Source organism: Bremia lactucae, linkage group LG9 (genome assembly GCF_004359215.1).
Source record: "Bremia lactucae strain SF5 linkage group LG9, whole genome shotgun sequence".
In the NCBI taxonomy this organism is placed as follows: Eukaryota; Oomycota; class Peronosporomycetes; order Peronosporales; family Peronosporaceae; genus Bremia; species Bremia lactucae.
In genome coordinates, this window is record NC_090618.1 from 181,294 (window position 1) to 197,343 (window position 16,050).

General features: G+C 46.5%; 1 protein-coding gene across 1 annotated transcript; it reads right to left on the reverse strand.

The window, feature by feature from the left end:
• Positions 1–5,219: 5,219 nt before the first annotated feature.
• CCR75_003161 (uncharacterized protein) lies at positions 5,220–7,517 on the reverse strand (the record flags this gene model as incomplete). The annotated part of the gene is made up of 1 exon (XM_067961258.1): positions 5,220–7,517. One exon carries the CDS (start codon positions 7,515–7,517, stop codon positions 5,220–5,222), a length of 2,298 nt encoding a protein of 765 aa, XP_067821501.1.
• Positions 7,518–16,050: the final 8,533 nt, after the last annotated feature.

A 16,050-nucleotide genomic window follows, 5' to 3' on the forward strand; every position in this document is an offset into this window, starting at 1 on the left:
ACTGCGTAAAACGTCTTCAATGACGCGATTGACACGTTCAGTGTGACCATCGGTCTCCGGGGGGTCCGCAGTGGACATATCCAATCTGATGCCAAGCACTCGGAAAACTGATTTCCAGAATTTACCCGTGAAACGGTGATCCCGATCAGAGACAATTGCTACTGGCAAACCGTGTTGTCAAAACACGCGATCAACAAACAGCCTTGCTGTACCCTAACCATCAATGAAATCCGGCACGGCCGCTAAGTGAGCCATTTTGCTTAATCGGTCAACGAAGTCCACTATACCGGAGTTACAGGCTGAATCTTTCGGTATACCGATAACAGAATCCACATTAATGGACTCACAACAACCCATGGGGACAGGAAGGCTCGCCAGTGCCGCAGCAGCATGCGCCGAGGGTTTTTTTTATACAGTTGGCAAGTTTCGCATGTGCGAACATATGTGCTGACCCATTTCTAATGTTTGGGCCACCAATAAATAAGGCTTACAGAGCCGTAGGTCTTTTCTCTACCGAGATGACCACCAAGGACAGTATCGTGTGCTTCATAGAGGATTAAGTACCTTAAATCCTTATCATGAGGAACAACGATTCGCGGAGGATCCGCAGCGTCCGTGAATAGCAAAACAGGTCGTTATCGATAGAAATCGATGTAATTTTGCACGCAAACGTGCTGACAATTATAAACCCGATTCAGCGCTCTTTAGAGCTCGTAGCAGAGCCACACACTGTTCATCCATGGCGTTGGCCGAACGAATGAATTCAGCAATATGCGACATTATAGTCGTAAAATGATAGAGTTCATAATTCGGCCTGCGTGTTAACGCATCAGCCAAAGCAGTATGCTCGCCAGGGTTTAACTTCACCTCGTAGTTGTATTCGGCGAAAAAGGACAGCCATCAGGCCATTCACTGTGAGAGATGGGACGACTTAGTCGCAGTGCGTAATGACGCGTGATATGTATATCACAAATGGCTTAGAGCCGAGCAGATGAAATCTGACTTTGACGAGAGCATTTTTCATAGCAAGTAACTCTTTGTCATGAGCTGAGTAGTTCTTTTTCGCAGTTTTAAGCTGCCTAGACTCGAATGCAACAACACGTTCACGCCCATCAACATCTGCTTGTAACAGAGCACTGCCAATGGCAAAATCTGATGCGTCACAGACGACACCGAAATGCCAATTTGGAATTAGCACTGCCAGGATCGGGGCATGAATAAGACTATTCTCTATTGCCTGAAAAGCATTATGCTCGGTGCTAGTCCAGCATCAATCTGTATCCTTTTTTAAGGAGATAAGATAATGGCCTAGCCATATCAGCGTAATTTTCGCTATATTTGTGTAAATAATTGGCGAGACCCAACCACTTACGCAAATCCTTTTGGTTTTTAGAAACCGGCCAATCTACTTTGGCCAAAACCTTAGCAGGATCCGCTTGCTTCTTAATGAAACACCCTAAGAAAGGAATTTTTTCTCCGTCAAAAAAAAATTTAGATGCATTTGCATTTAATTTATTTGTGCGCATACACTCGAGCACTGCTCTCCTGGAGCGTTGGATAGCCCTTGTGACATAACCAACCACTCTCATAGCATACCGCTTGGGGTGCTAACCGCTGTAAGCGGGATATCGCTAGCTCGCATGAGCAGTATGTAGTAACCATCGACTAAGTCCAGAGCACTGTACATTGCACATCCCACCATTTTGTTCTGAAGAACATACTTTCTTGGAATGCGGGTTCTGCTGATATAGTGGCAGCATTAAATTATTATATGCATGTACAATGCGCCATTTACCATTTTTTTTACTCAAAATGTCGGTGTCGAATGAGGAGGTTTGCTTTCTCGTACCATTCCAGCCTCGTGCTTAGCACGGAGGAAATCGTCAATGACGGCACGCTGCTCCCTTGGTAAAGGCCATTGTCATGTGACACAGTATTTGGTTCCCGGAACCAAGTCAATTTTTATGACGAACACCTCTGCCCGGAGGTAAAACAGATGGTCGATGATTACACATTCTGGAATCGTTATTAGAATAAAAGAGATTCCAAGGATACTTACGGATCGAGACCCATTTTCGCGCACTAAGCAGCTTTTGTGTCACCAGGACAGCTTCGTCCAGAAGTGACGATGTTTAACTCAACTGATGGTCAATGGCCACCATATCAGATGAGTCGCCAGCCTTTAAGGCTCGGCCGCGCTCAGCATCCAAAGAAGGGATTGCCGCAAGGCTAACTTCTCCCTCAATGTTACCGGTTGCACCATTTACAAGCGTGTGTAATTGCTCACTCATATCACTTTGTGAGGGCATAAATGCTTCGTGTGCCTCCTGTCTTATGTGTAGACAATAGCGTAGACGATACGCCTCTTAGAGGCCGAGACATTCACTTCCCAGTATTTTCCAGCATGTATTGATTCTATAAAGACATCGTGTATAGTTTGACATCCGACTAGGAGTTAAGTAACTCAACTTCCTTACCCAGCGAACGTTTACGTGTCACTTCACGTGCATTAGAAGGGTTTGATCCAAAAGTGCCCTGGCGAACCGCCAATAGTGCCACTATTGACACTCAGTATGGTGCCACCTCGGCCGACCACACTCGGTAGACTTAGACGTGCCACTCCACGTATCACAGGGATATTTCACCCTTGATGATTCAGCCTTAGGCCAACAATGCTTTCAGCATTCAGTGAATCGTTATTACAACGAGTGTCACTCGACGGAGTACGTGCCGTTCCACCCCCTTCTTCTGATTCGGGCTCAGAATTATTTCTTTCAGCAGTAAATTGATTAGCTCAGACATTTCAATGTTTAAAACACTGACAGATTTAGTCAGTGATCCACGCCAGTAGCGCCTTTGTTACCTAGCAATGTTGGGTTCATGACTCTTCAAAACGTTGCTAGGAACATTGCGCGTGGCGCGTAAGGTCTCAGACCTCCAATCGATCCATGGCTTATGCGTTCAAGCGAGGCCGTTCCAACGATGAGATCATTTCTCGAATCGAAATCTAGGATGAAACAGCGTTCCATACTGTAAAGGTCCAGCTACTATATGCCTAAGTTCAATAAAACTTCAGGAACAGTGACACGAGTTCCAGTCGCTAAGCGAACAGTGATTATATCACTTTCATGCGCTTTAAGCGCCTCAACGTATTGTTGATTTCCTTCAAGGGAAAGGCGTCGAGCATAATTGCAAGACGCTCCTGAGTCAATTAGAATTGACCACGGCTTATCAAAGCCCTTTACAGTCGCTTGAGCGACAAGCAAGCCAGGCTTGTACTCTCGCCCCGTGCCATTATGCACCGAGCTAATTCGGGCTGGGTTCTGTTTATTCTCACCTCCTAGAGGTTCGACAGAGCCTAGGTCTTCCCCAGTAGGACGCCCCGCACCTACTGGGTATCGACGTTTTTTCGCACCGTACCAGATCTCTGGTATAGGTCGAAGTTGGAGCTCTTCGAGCGTTACCCGAATTTCGTGGGAGGCAGGCCGGACGTAAATGTTTCGTGCTTCCGCACATACAACATCTACGGATGGTCTTATGCTGTTCCACAGCTTGAAGAGCCTCTTCTCCTTCCTCAACGAGGCTTCGATCCATGGGTTCCGCTCTATTATACGGAACCCATGTGCTCGAAGAGCTTATTTGGTAAACAGGCATGCTAACACGAGCACACTTAAAGTCGAGCTTGGCGCGTAGCGCTATGGCAACGACCTCTTCGAAAGTAGCAGGATGAGCTCGGAATAATTCGGTCCGGGCAACGCCCTCATTGAGCCCCCCATAAAGATTGTTACGACAATTGCTTCTTGCACCGAGTCGTGATGCATAGATGCAATGAGAGTTCTCAACTCCTGGATAAAGTCCCCTAGGGTTCGTTTACCCTGATAAGTCGCTAGGAGTCGTGCTCGCATGCGAAAAGCCTGATCAGGCGGTGCAAACATGCTGGTCATTTGCTGTTTCAGCAAACTTCATGAGAGAAAAGCGTCGTTTATGGACGTGCTGCACGATAGTGCCATCTCCATGGCTCTACCTCCAAGTTTGGAAATGGCCATAGTCACCTTTTGCCGTTCTGTTAAGAACAAGGCAGAATTAATGGACATTTCCATCTGCTTAATCCGAAAAGGGAGATTTTCTCCCTCTTTTGTCTTCAGGTATACAGCTAGAGGGCCCATGGTTCTGGGTCAGGTACAGAGATGTAGCGGGTTGGCATAGATGCCGCTAAGTGGTCCTTTATCTGACCGATCAGGGAGGCTTCGTATCGCATGAGAGCTTCAAGCCTTGCATGCAGGACCTCTGGTCCCTGGGAGATAATGCATTCCTTGTGTTCAAGCCCAAATAAAGTTTTGAGCTTGTAATAAGCGGCGCGTTGCGCTTCTGACAGTTCTGGAACCTTCCATTTTCGTGAGGGTTTAGTCTTGTAAAGACTCAGGCATAGATTGACTACGAGTGCTACCAGGTGTAGCGGAGCTACCTCGCTCCTAAAGTCAGAGGAAGACTTTCAGACTCAGAGGGTCACTGAGTTCTATTGAATTAATGGATTTAACAACTCAGGGAGTCGTTTAAGCTATTGAAGCTTAATGAATCCTTGTTCTAGGGATCGGTTTTTTTTAGAACCAAGTGGCACCTAGTGCCCAAGAGAATATACCTTAGAAAGGCTTTTATCTCTTCCAGATCAATGCGCATGCGCAGGAAGGCACTAAACGCTTTAAGATCAAAAAAGAAACTGCACTTTATTTAATTATTTAACCTAAAACATTATCTTTGGCGGCGACCATATTTGCTACCCATAATAAATGGGATTTAAGTAATTAACTATCTTAGAATAGGATAAAAGGGTATTTTACCCATTAAGTAAATGTCACAACAACGGTTCTCCAACCGATGTGTGCCCCATTACAGCCGTAATCATGTCTGTAATCCTATGCCGTCATAATGTCCGTAATCCTAAAATAATGTCGTCATAATGTTTGTAATCCTATGTCGTCATAATGTTTGTAATCCTATGTCGTCATAATGTCCGTAACGCTATGTCGCCACCAACGTACTTAAAATGAAAGACTTGTAAGACTGAATTTTAGACAGACAAGTTGGATTTAGTACCAACGAATAACATAGTTGCGCAAAAAGTACTACGAGCAAATTGATTAGGAGATGACTGCATTCTTTTACTCAATAAATTGCCATATGGCACAGCAACAAATAAAGCCTTTACCGCATATGAAAAGCTAACGGACTTGCACTCCTTTGTCTGTCATTGCCTTGAAGTCGGCTTGCATAAACATTTTCAACACATACCGTCCAACAAAGCTTTTTTGCGTCTCGCTCATTGATGGCACGCCTTCCCACACCTTGTGAACCGATCCGTCCACGTAACGGTGTGGTTGACACGGCCCCGTGATCTTTGTAAGTGGCAACTTTTCGCCCGTTAGCTTGTAAGCGGCGACTGCCTCGTGCGGATACGCGAACCAACGCAACCATTCGTGAGTTGGCATCAGCGTTTGTCCAATTTGAAGCTCGTCAATCGCCACAGCTTTCTCAATGCACGCGTTGGCTAACGCAGCGGCTTGTGTCAAGTTCTCGCGACGATGAGCAGTGATACTGCAGATTGGAGCGACACTGACTGAAAGGCGCAACGTTTCGACGTCGTCAAGTTGCATGCTCGCGAGATACTTTTCAGGCGGAGAAGACGCAGTCGTTCGAGAAATATGACTCCAAACTCCATTGTGCGGGTAGTAGTCGTACTGAGGTAGAAACTTCCAGCCGTGATCGGCCACAAAGTTTACAGCTTCAAGAATGTACTCGATTTCATTTGCATCAGCAAAGTATGGAAAGCTTATGCGGGAGACTCCGGGTTTCAACACAACATCCTCTGCTACAACAGCGTAGCCAAGCGCCGTGATGTGCTCGCGACTGATACCTAGCAAACGAGCGCCAAAGGGTCCAGCACACTGGCAGCCACCGCGGGCTTGAATCCCAAACAAATCATTCAAAAGAGCACAAACAAAGTTGTGGTGCAAAAAGCGACCACCAAAGCGGACGAGGAACGAAAAAATAGGCAACTGGTCCAAATTGTCATGACCAAGCAATACAATGTTCGCATTCTTACTAAGCACTGCTCGAACATATCGAACATGTTGTCGTTCAAGGTCCATGATGTGCTGGACGCCAACCCGGCGCTTCAATTCGAATGCGAGACCGAGACGAATGCTGCCAAGAATGTCGGGAGTCCCACCTTCTTCCCGCTCTTCCATATTAGCAAGATAGCTATGGGCCTTTTCTGTCACAAATAGCACGGTTCCGCCACCGGGTTGTGTAGGGACCTTGTTGTTTAATAAATTAGATTTGACCACCAGTACACCTGGAGACCCGGGACCACCGACAAATTTGTGGCCCGAAAAAAAGACGGCGTCCTTGTAGGCGGTCGGATTGTTAGGATTCATGTCAATGTTGACGTAAGGAGCGCACGTGGCATAGTCCCAGCACGATAGGCAGCCGTATTGATGCAATAGCTCCGACACCTTGTCGACGTCTGCCAGCGCGCCCGTGAGGTTGGAAGCAGCGGCAAAAGTGCCGATCTTGAGCTTGCGCTTTTGATACCGACGAAGCTGGCGCTCGAGTTCCTCAAGATCGATTCCACCGGTCGTGGCCTCTGGAATCTCAACCACATCAACGGCGTAGAGCTCGCGCCATGGCAACAAATTCGAGTGATGCGAAAAGGGGCAAGTGAAGACGACAGGACGTTTGTTCGGACGATGATGGCGTCGCATCGTCTTGAGGCCGAGGGCAGTAATAAATTTGTTGATTGCACTGGTGCATCCTTGACCAGTAAATAAGATCACGTCACGTGCTTTAGGGCCGTTATCGCGGGCGTTGAGTGCCTTGCGAATAATTTGGCGGGCTTCCTCGCGAAATGAAGTCGTTTGAAGACCCGTGATTGACGTAGTGGTGTGTGTATTGCCATAGGTAGGCATGACCTCATTGCGGATAAAAGTCTCGATGCTTTCGACAGCTTTGCCACTAGCTGTGTAGTCGGCGTAACACTGCGCTCTGGTGCCAAAAGGTGTTTCAAATGGTACATTGCGACCAATTAAATTCTCACCAACATCGCGTAATAATTGCACATCGAGCGGACCATTGTCTTCTTCTAGAAGAGTGTCGTCCAAACTTATGACTGAAGAAACGTCAGTAGCGATTGAAAATCGACGAGATTCCTTACTATGCTTCATATCGATGTTTTTATCTGAACCAGTAATAGGAGAGTTGATGGTGCAATGAGATTTATAAAACGTCTTTGACTCTTTGACGTGCTCAAAATTCACATTTCTTGTCGTATTCGCAATGTCTGACCGTTTGGCGACGTGTTCGGGCTCGAGATTTTCCGACGATCTATCGGTCTCGTCGAATGAAATATCTGACCCATGCGACAACACGTCTTGGTCATTGATGCCTTTCTCGGTCGGTGGTGTTGAAATAAGCCGGCTGCGGTGTGGAAGGTTGTTCACGTCGAAACTGTTCCGCAGCATTGCGCTATGACAGAGCGACAGCGATGAAGGAGATGTACAAGTGAGCTACGCCGTTCTTGAAGGCTTGGATGCGATAAGAACACACTACGTAGTTTCCATTGAAAATCTGTTGCATTGTTGAATCATGGAGGTCAAGCCTCCATACCACCACTCAATGAGCGCTATTTCTTAAACATGTGGTCTTTAACATCTGAATACGACGTAACGACAATAATTGTCACGTTGTGTTTAGCCTCTCTCTGTACAGAAGACGTCCATACAAGTTCATTAAGCTTTTATTCATAGGAGTTTTAATGAAAAATCAACGTTTTTACTGCGTGGATCAAATCTCAATTTGTAATTCCATTACAAGATAAAATAAAGCAGCTTTTGTATGAGGATGTTAGGACTTCAAGATTCTTACACGCTTTACATTTTGCTTGCTAGTCAACACAAATTCAAGATTTGCATCGCTCTTGCTGTAATGGATACTATCTACCATGTTGTTATGGATAGTCATTACCTCAGATATCATTTCGATGGGTTTGGCTAGCAATTGTATAACCCACATTTTACGATAAGCTTACTTATGCGCCAAGAAGTAACTAGAAATAAGGCAATCTAGCAATGTACTGAGCTCTTGCATCAGACTGTAAAGGGACTGAGCGGTCAATTCCCCATCTATGAAAGCGACAGAATTGTTGGTTGACTATGGAGTGCTCTATTAAATTTTGGACCCAGCAATCCAGTATGTTAGTCCGAAATATTATCGTTAAGTCTGCATGCAATTTTCTTTCTTCAATACGTGGTTTAGTAATACCTAAAGCAAATAATCCAGACGATTTTACTTTATCAGCTATAGGCACTATTACAAGGCACATTCAGGACCTTCCGTAGATTTAGTAGCTCATGTATCGTAATTAGTAGTCGCTAAAGCAACCAAATATTAATCTCACTCTGATATACTTTTGAGCTATCAGATGCGGCTCCACCTGTTTCTGGTGTAAAATCTATGCTTGGAACCAGATCTCTGTGACAACGTCTTATGGAAAACTAAGAATTATTTCGTGAAAGCTTTATTAAGTGTACGCAGGCGCAACAATTAAATACTTAACTCATTCATGATGGTTTCACCTAAGATCGACATTCTGCCAACTAGTTTCAAACTTCCTGTTCAAGCAATTCGGTCAACTCAGTCGTGGGTAGTGTGGTGCGTGACTAAAAGATCGATAGAATATTTTATAAAACCAGTAGGTTGTCTTATCGCGACTGAGACTTTACGCTTTTATGACAGACAAAATTACTATAAAATTACGTACATGTCGTTCAATTTAAAATTCGTCAATCAGCTTTTCCGCTTGGAAAATTCCTTCTGCATTTTGCTTTGATGGCAGGTAAAAAAAATTTCGTCTGAAAGGACGGACTAACCAAATACATTTCGAGTGCGTCAATTAAAACACGTCGTCTGAATCATTCACCTTGTCCTCGCCAAGGGCATTTTGAGTTAAAGCTCAAGTATCACTAAGCACATACTAATATTAACAAGCAAATATGGTTTTCAGCTAATTTCATCGATAAATACAATGGAGTATTTTCTTACAAGTGTCAACAGCTGATATAAAGAATGGGTCTAGAACGTTACGCAAAATGTACTAAATTAAGCTAGCATTACGCACTAAAAAAATGGAATGCTTCTTCACGTTTTGCACAAACATTTCCTTTACTCGCAATATTGTCGTGTGAGGGAAGGGGTGCAGGATGTAATGGGCACACCTCGTTTATAAGGTACAATTCACATTATGGGTAAAAAGATCCATTTTCCTTTTTTTAAATAAGTAATATTATAACAATTTCAGTTTATCAAGTGTAAATAGCGTGGCAGCCACCAGAAACAGATCTGTAGCGACCTCACCGAACGCACTAAGTACTCTAGTAAAAGTGTCGTCACGGAAGCGGTACTCCGGCTCCTCGTAAGTACTCACTAAGCAGGAAGTAGGTTTCAGACTGATTTATGTTTGATCGTATTAAATATAAATACCTATTTTTAGCAATCAAAAATGTCATCTCTGTAGATAACGCTATTATGTATTGCGAACGTATCTTTCTGGATACCTCGCGTGACAGATGGCGCTAGGCGTCATCCCTCCTAATGTAAATGCACCTATGTGCATCACATACACAAGAGTTGGTCACAAATGTGAACCACACTTGAGTGGTGGGTCTAATTGCTTTATTTATTTAAGTAATTGACCATCCCCTTAACTACACCAAGTATACTTAACGGGATTGTGTAACATAAGGGCAACTTTAGCCCGTCATACCATCCCCCCTTAAAGAACGAGTTTACAATTTAAATTCGTCAAAGAGGAACGAGTAAGTGCGAGCAGCTTTACGCGCCGCTAGTTCACTCAATCACTCTAGCGACCTGTGTTCACATACACGGCGCAAAGGACGCCACCGAAAAGGGGCCACGTGGTGGGTCGTCTGTGAAGACGCCCGCTCAATCTCGCACTAAGCGCACGCGCCGCGTTAACACGCCGGCAGCGTCTAATGCCTTAGTCAAAACGCCGACAGCCACTGCTGCTGTCGCGTCAACGCGGCTTAAGGATCCATCCCACTTTAACAGTGAGGATGTTGATCCGTCGCTCATTGTCGACTTCAATAAGTCGACACCGTTGCCGTCACCTCATAGTAGTGATGCGGAGAACGAGCTCACGAGGAAGGATGATGGCACATTATTGCCCATCCAAACTTCTCTGATTGCTCACAATATGGAGACAGCAACATTTACGAATGCTGTCTCGTCGATTGCGCTTTATAGCGCAGCGACCATTTATGAGAGCGCTGCCCATAAAGGCGCAGCCGCTTCTTTGTTTGGTAAAACCACAACGCCTTATGCTCAGACCATAATCCATAATGGTTCTGACATAGAGGATTCGGAGCCTAAAGCTCCGCCGACGACACGTGAGCGTGCTCAGTCGGTGTCACAAGCCAGTCTTTTGAACGTGGCAAGTGACGGGCTGGCATATCACCGATGCCCTTTCCATCTAAATGGCCTCGTTTATACGGGCCAAGAGCGTCGCTCTATAGCGCGCGCTCTTTTATACGCTCATAATTATTGTGGGTCTTTGAATCATGGAGGGCTCAGGGAAAATCGCTTGAGCGAATTTTCGATCCCAATCGTGTGTCGTTCAAGTGAAACGCCCAACCGATACCAGGCCAGGCGGAATATACGCGCCGCATTCGTCCGCATTCCGATGCGATGAAACAGCAGTCGCAGCGAATTAACTTCGCCCGCTTGCGTGTGAAAGAAATCATGGGCGGCACTGTAACCCCTCTTTCTTCTCACAACGCTGCTTCTGGTACTCCATTTTGGACTAGCGAAGATGCCTCAGCTGGTGCTCATTTTCATAGGCAGCCTCCAAGCCGGGCACATGAATACGTAGGGTATCGGTTGGTTCCCAAGAGTCAAAACTCTTCGAGTAACCTTTTTATTGATCTGATACCTTTGCCTCACGGACCGGTGGACAAGCAAGCCACGACCCATCTGGTCAGGCGACATACCAAACATGAAGTCCAGACTAACCAATTTCCAACAATCAATTGAAATTAACAGCGGCCTTAATGTCGCACTGCTGGACGGTTCAGGCTTTATGCGCTGACACTGTTCGCACCCATTGATATAGGTGTGGCCACCAAAATCGCTTTGACACTCGTAAGCATGTATTTTCACGGCCCCGATACCCACTCAAGGGTGCATCATGGAGCTCGTGAAGTGCCCTCGACTTGAGATCTGTGTCATGTGGGACATAGATCTCTAAGATGTCACAAAATGACAGCTGATGCCATACCAGGCCATTGCTGTAGCTACATCGACTTAGCTTAGCCTTCAGGTGCGACGGAAGGGAGACCTTTCGTTCACCGAAGTTACCCGACAGCAGGCGACAATGTTCGTCCTGACTGTAGCTCTCCTTTTTTTCGAGGCCAACGAGCTCATCACGTGGTAGATGCCAACGGTGACGACTCAACTTGTGCCAAATTACGAGACACACTTTCCTGGTTCTTATTTCGAAGTCTGGTCTGCGCGATAAAGCGTCAGCCAAGACATTCGACTTACTCGCCTTGTATTCAACTTTTAAATTAAAATTCAGAGAAGAATATAAACCATCTTGATATTCTAGGCAAGAGGTGCGGTGAGTTTGTTGCAGTCCGCAGTGATGCGTGATCCGTATAAGCCACAAATGGTTCGGTGCCCAATAGGTGCAAACAAAATTTAACAAGAGCATACTTGATTAATAATAGCTCCTTGTCATATACAGAAAATTTCGCTCCGCAGCTGTCAAAAGCCGGGACTTATAAGAGATGACACGATCAACGCCGTCGTCATCCTTCTGCATGAGCGCACTACCTACTGCAATATTGATGGCATTGCAGAAGACGCTTAGGAGCTTATCCGTGTCTGACAATGCCAACACTGGTGCCTCAACAAGAGATTGGCTCCTTGATGTGAACGCATCTACTTGTTTTTCTTTTTTACCAAACCCCTTCTGCATCCTTTTTAAGGAGGTCAAAAGGGCTTAGTATGCTCTGCATAATCATCGTTGCTGTACTTATGCAAGTAATTAGCGAGCCCTAGGAATTGGCGCAAATCCTTCACGTGTCGTGGGATTGGCCATTCCTTTACTGATTTTACCTTGTCTGGGTCTGCTCGTATACCATGTATGGTCGCTGTGTTGAAGACTTTGGGTGACGCCCAGTTAAAAATAAGCGTCATTCAGAGTCTTCAATACAGCGTCCAAATAAGGCTTGTGCGACTCTATGTCGCTCAGACCGTCCTCGGCCCCACTATACACGAATACATCGTCAAAGTAATGGGGCGCGTAGGCACGCTGGCTACTCATCACGTGATCCACAACTTGGTTGAATGTCGCCGGAGCATTTTTAAGCCCTTGGGACATCACAAGCCACTCCCGAAGCATAACGCTTGGGCGCTTACTGCCGTTTTCGCTACATTGAAATCTCTTATTAGTACTTATAGTAACCATCTTATAATCCAACGTGAAAAATTAGTTGACTTAACCATGGAGTTCACAAGACATCTTTCCGCTGGATTGGCGTTTGCGCCGGTATGGTCGCCGTTGTTCAGCTTATCATAAGCGTGAACCATGCGCCATTCACCTGTGGCTTTACGCACACAAAGTCGAGCTGCAGTAAGGCGACTTGCTCTCACGTACATGTCCTACCTTGGCTCGCTTGTCGAAGAGCCCATCGATATAATCGGCCTTACTTTCGGCAATGGTCATTGCCTGGTCACGCAATACTTGGTGCCAGATTCTAAATTAATTTCGTTCCGATGACGCTATCAGCAGGTTAGTCGCTCGATATTTCGTCTGCGACAGACCACGATGTTTCCACAGAATCTCAAAAACGGGCTGTCTCTTAAGGCATCCCAGTCTTGAGCATCGAATCGTTTTCTTGTCTGTTTCCAAGACACTCTTGTCCATTTTGGACGACGAGCAGCAGTCAACCAGATTCTTTTCTGGAACTGGTGCGGCTCTTTCGAGGATCTTTCTTTGCTTTAATTTGGCAAGGAACAGATCCAACGACATCTTCGGGAGTTTTACTATCTCCTTAGCAGATTTAAAGAAGTGCTGGAGCACCTCGACTACGGGACACATGACTACGTGACATTGCCCTTTTCACTACCTCAGTCTCCCCGAGCTGGGTGGCACTTGGTGACGTTTGACATCATGTCAACGCACCTCAACTGTGTTGGACACAACATTTGTTGCATAGTCCTCTCGCAGGAGTGCATCCTTTGCGGTATACTGCGTAGAGTTAGCAGCTGTGCGTGTCTTGCCAACCATGGCATGCCTAGAATCAGGTCATACGGACTCTCCATATCTAGCACCGTGAACGTAACTCTACAGGAGAAGTCACTAAAATAGAAGGCGAGCGCAATTTGAACTCCCTCAGACTTTACGAGCGCGTCGTTCGCGAAACGAAAAAACACCTCTTTTCACTTGCCATCCTGGCAAAGCGAATCAAACATCGCCGATCTCTGTTATAGAACTGCGAATTTACAAAATTGTGTGATGCGCCCGAATCCACAAGGAGGGTCATCACGTGGTCAAAGCCTCCTACTCGAGCGCTATAGCCCAGCAGGGTTGAGGTCCGAAATTTCGAGACCTTAGGAATTATGCTACCCGTTTGTTCGATAAGTCTTAACTTAGGGGTAGCTTCAGAGTCCGCATCAGTACGGCATCCTGCCCCTTCTGTGCTCCTGCGTTTCCCGAACCCTCAGTGACCGATGCAGAACTCGCTCGTCTTGCACGCTGGTTCTTGCCATCAAACTTCGGGTAGAAAGTCCTCTTGGTGGGCGTTTTGGCACCTGTAGGGACTCTGGCATAGCAGCGAGGCATCACATGGCCGCGCTTCCCGCCCTTGTAGCAGACTACTTCTGCATTGCCCAACACCATAGGAGTGGCATCCGACCTCACGGCCGACGGCTTATACCAAGCGGTCGCCGAGGCACTGTTGTAGGATTGCTCCTCAGCTAAGGGAATTTGATTGCCTCTTGACACTTTTCTAAAAAGAGCCTGTCGCGGTTGCCCGTTCCGCAGTCCGTTCATGAACGTGGACACTTTTATGTGTTCCAGTATCGGACCCACACTAATGAACGCCGACAGCATACCCTGCACGTATTCTTGCAGGGGTCGCTTCGGCTGTCGCGCTCCAAAGAAGCGCCCCCTAAAGTAACACTTCGTTGTCCGGCGGCTGATACATGGCGAGAATATTTGTCGTAAAGTTCGTCCAGGTAGAGAACGCCTTACCGCTCGCCATAAACGCCGAGTAGGCCCACTCTGAGGCCTTTCCGTGCAAACGCAACATGGCGTACGACATAATTCGGGTGTCGTCCTTGATGAGCTGCTCCACATCGCATTCCTTCATGGCTAGCAGCCGGTGGACAATCATTTGCGCTGCAGTCCCGTCGTACTTGGGCAGGTCGATTCGAATGGGCCTCGGCCGATGCGGCAGGGCGGAAAGCATCCCAACAGTCCTGTTAAGAGCCTCGCTCCGAGCATGCTCACGCCTAAGCTCATTTCGAGTCTTAGTGACGGACTCCGGCACAGCTTGCTTATGAGCACGGACGCGGCCCTTCGCTATCGGAGTGCAGATGCCTCAAATTGCTCCAACTGAGCTATATGTTGCTTAGGAGGGCTATCCAAGAGCCTATCCAGGGCTTGCTCGCCAAGTCCCTGCGCAAAGTGCTTTGCCACCTCCGATGATGTTCGGAGAGGTGTGGATATTGAGCCTAATCGATATTTAGTCTCATCCTCACTGACACGCTCAGAAAGACGGGTCGTGGGAAGGACAACTAGTGCTACCAAGTTTAAGCGGCACTTCTACAGCAGCCACGCTCTACTTAAGCACACACCTTCAAGCACAGTGAGAAGCGGTTTGACCGTCTTCCCTCACGTGCAGAGAGGTAATTGGCAGGCGCCTAAGCGAGCCCACATCGAAGGCAAGTCCGAGCGCACCTCGATCAACTTCCCATACCAACGTAGCTCCCACTTACTTTTCACCGACATACTTAACCATCGCACCGACTTATAGCACTTCGTGGGCTTACAGGCCTCGATCCATGTGTTCTGCCTCCGCTGATCACGCAAGAACCGTTTCGGTTCTAGCGTGGACAATTGAGTTATCTCCGAAGTCAACTTTTGAGGCGCAAGTGCATAAGCGACTACACTTGACCCGTTGTTTACAAAGACCTTTACTGTCTCAGTTTACTTTTTGGAAATAAAATCCAAAGGTACCTGGGAACGTTTTACCACAGGCTTCCGTGGACTTATTCCCACAGAAATTGTTTGGAGAGTATCCTCTTTAACTGTCTCTAGCTGTGGTTGCGCTACCACAGCGATATACTCTATGATCGACTCTCCAGTCGATCTAGGACTTTTCGCACTGTCTCTTATACAGTGGCGTTTTAAACTTTCGTGAAAGTTGCTTTTCAAGCAAACTTCCTTGTTTCGTACCACTTAACTTATTCGAGTTGTCGGACTTCGACGCTGCCTGTGCTTGTGCACAGCCGTCGATAACTATGTCCATGTCACAATGGAGGAAAATCAACGCTACATGTGCTTGTGCAAAGCCCTCGTGATCTAACTCCACAGTGTATTGGGCATTCACACTGAGGTCTTGTGTAGTCATGATACACCGATCTACCAATGAGTCCATCGCACTCACTCGTAGGACATCCATACGCACGCTCCAAGACGTTCATCAGTTCCGTCTGATGCATTAGCCATCTGATGAATAAGAGACAAGCATCGTCATGGCTTGATGCTGCCAACTTATACATGGCTCCTCCTTTCTGAGTCATGGTAATCCAAGGATGACATCAAATTTGTCATCGAAATCTAGTACGATGAAATCATCATCGTACTGTTTACCACATTCTCGCGACCCGATTAAGTGCCATAGAACAAGCGCGTGACAAGACAAACAAAGAACAAGTGGATGCTAAAAGCGAAGCTGCATTAGTTCTTAT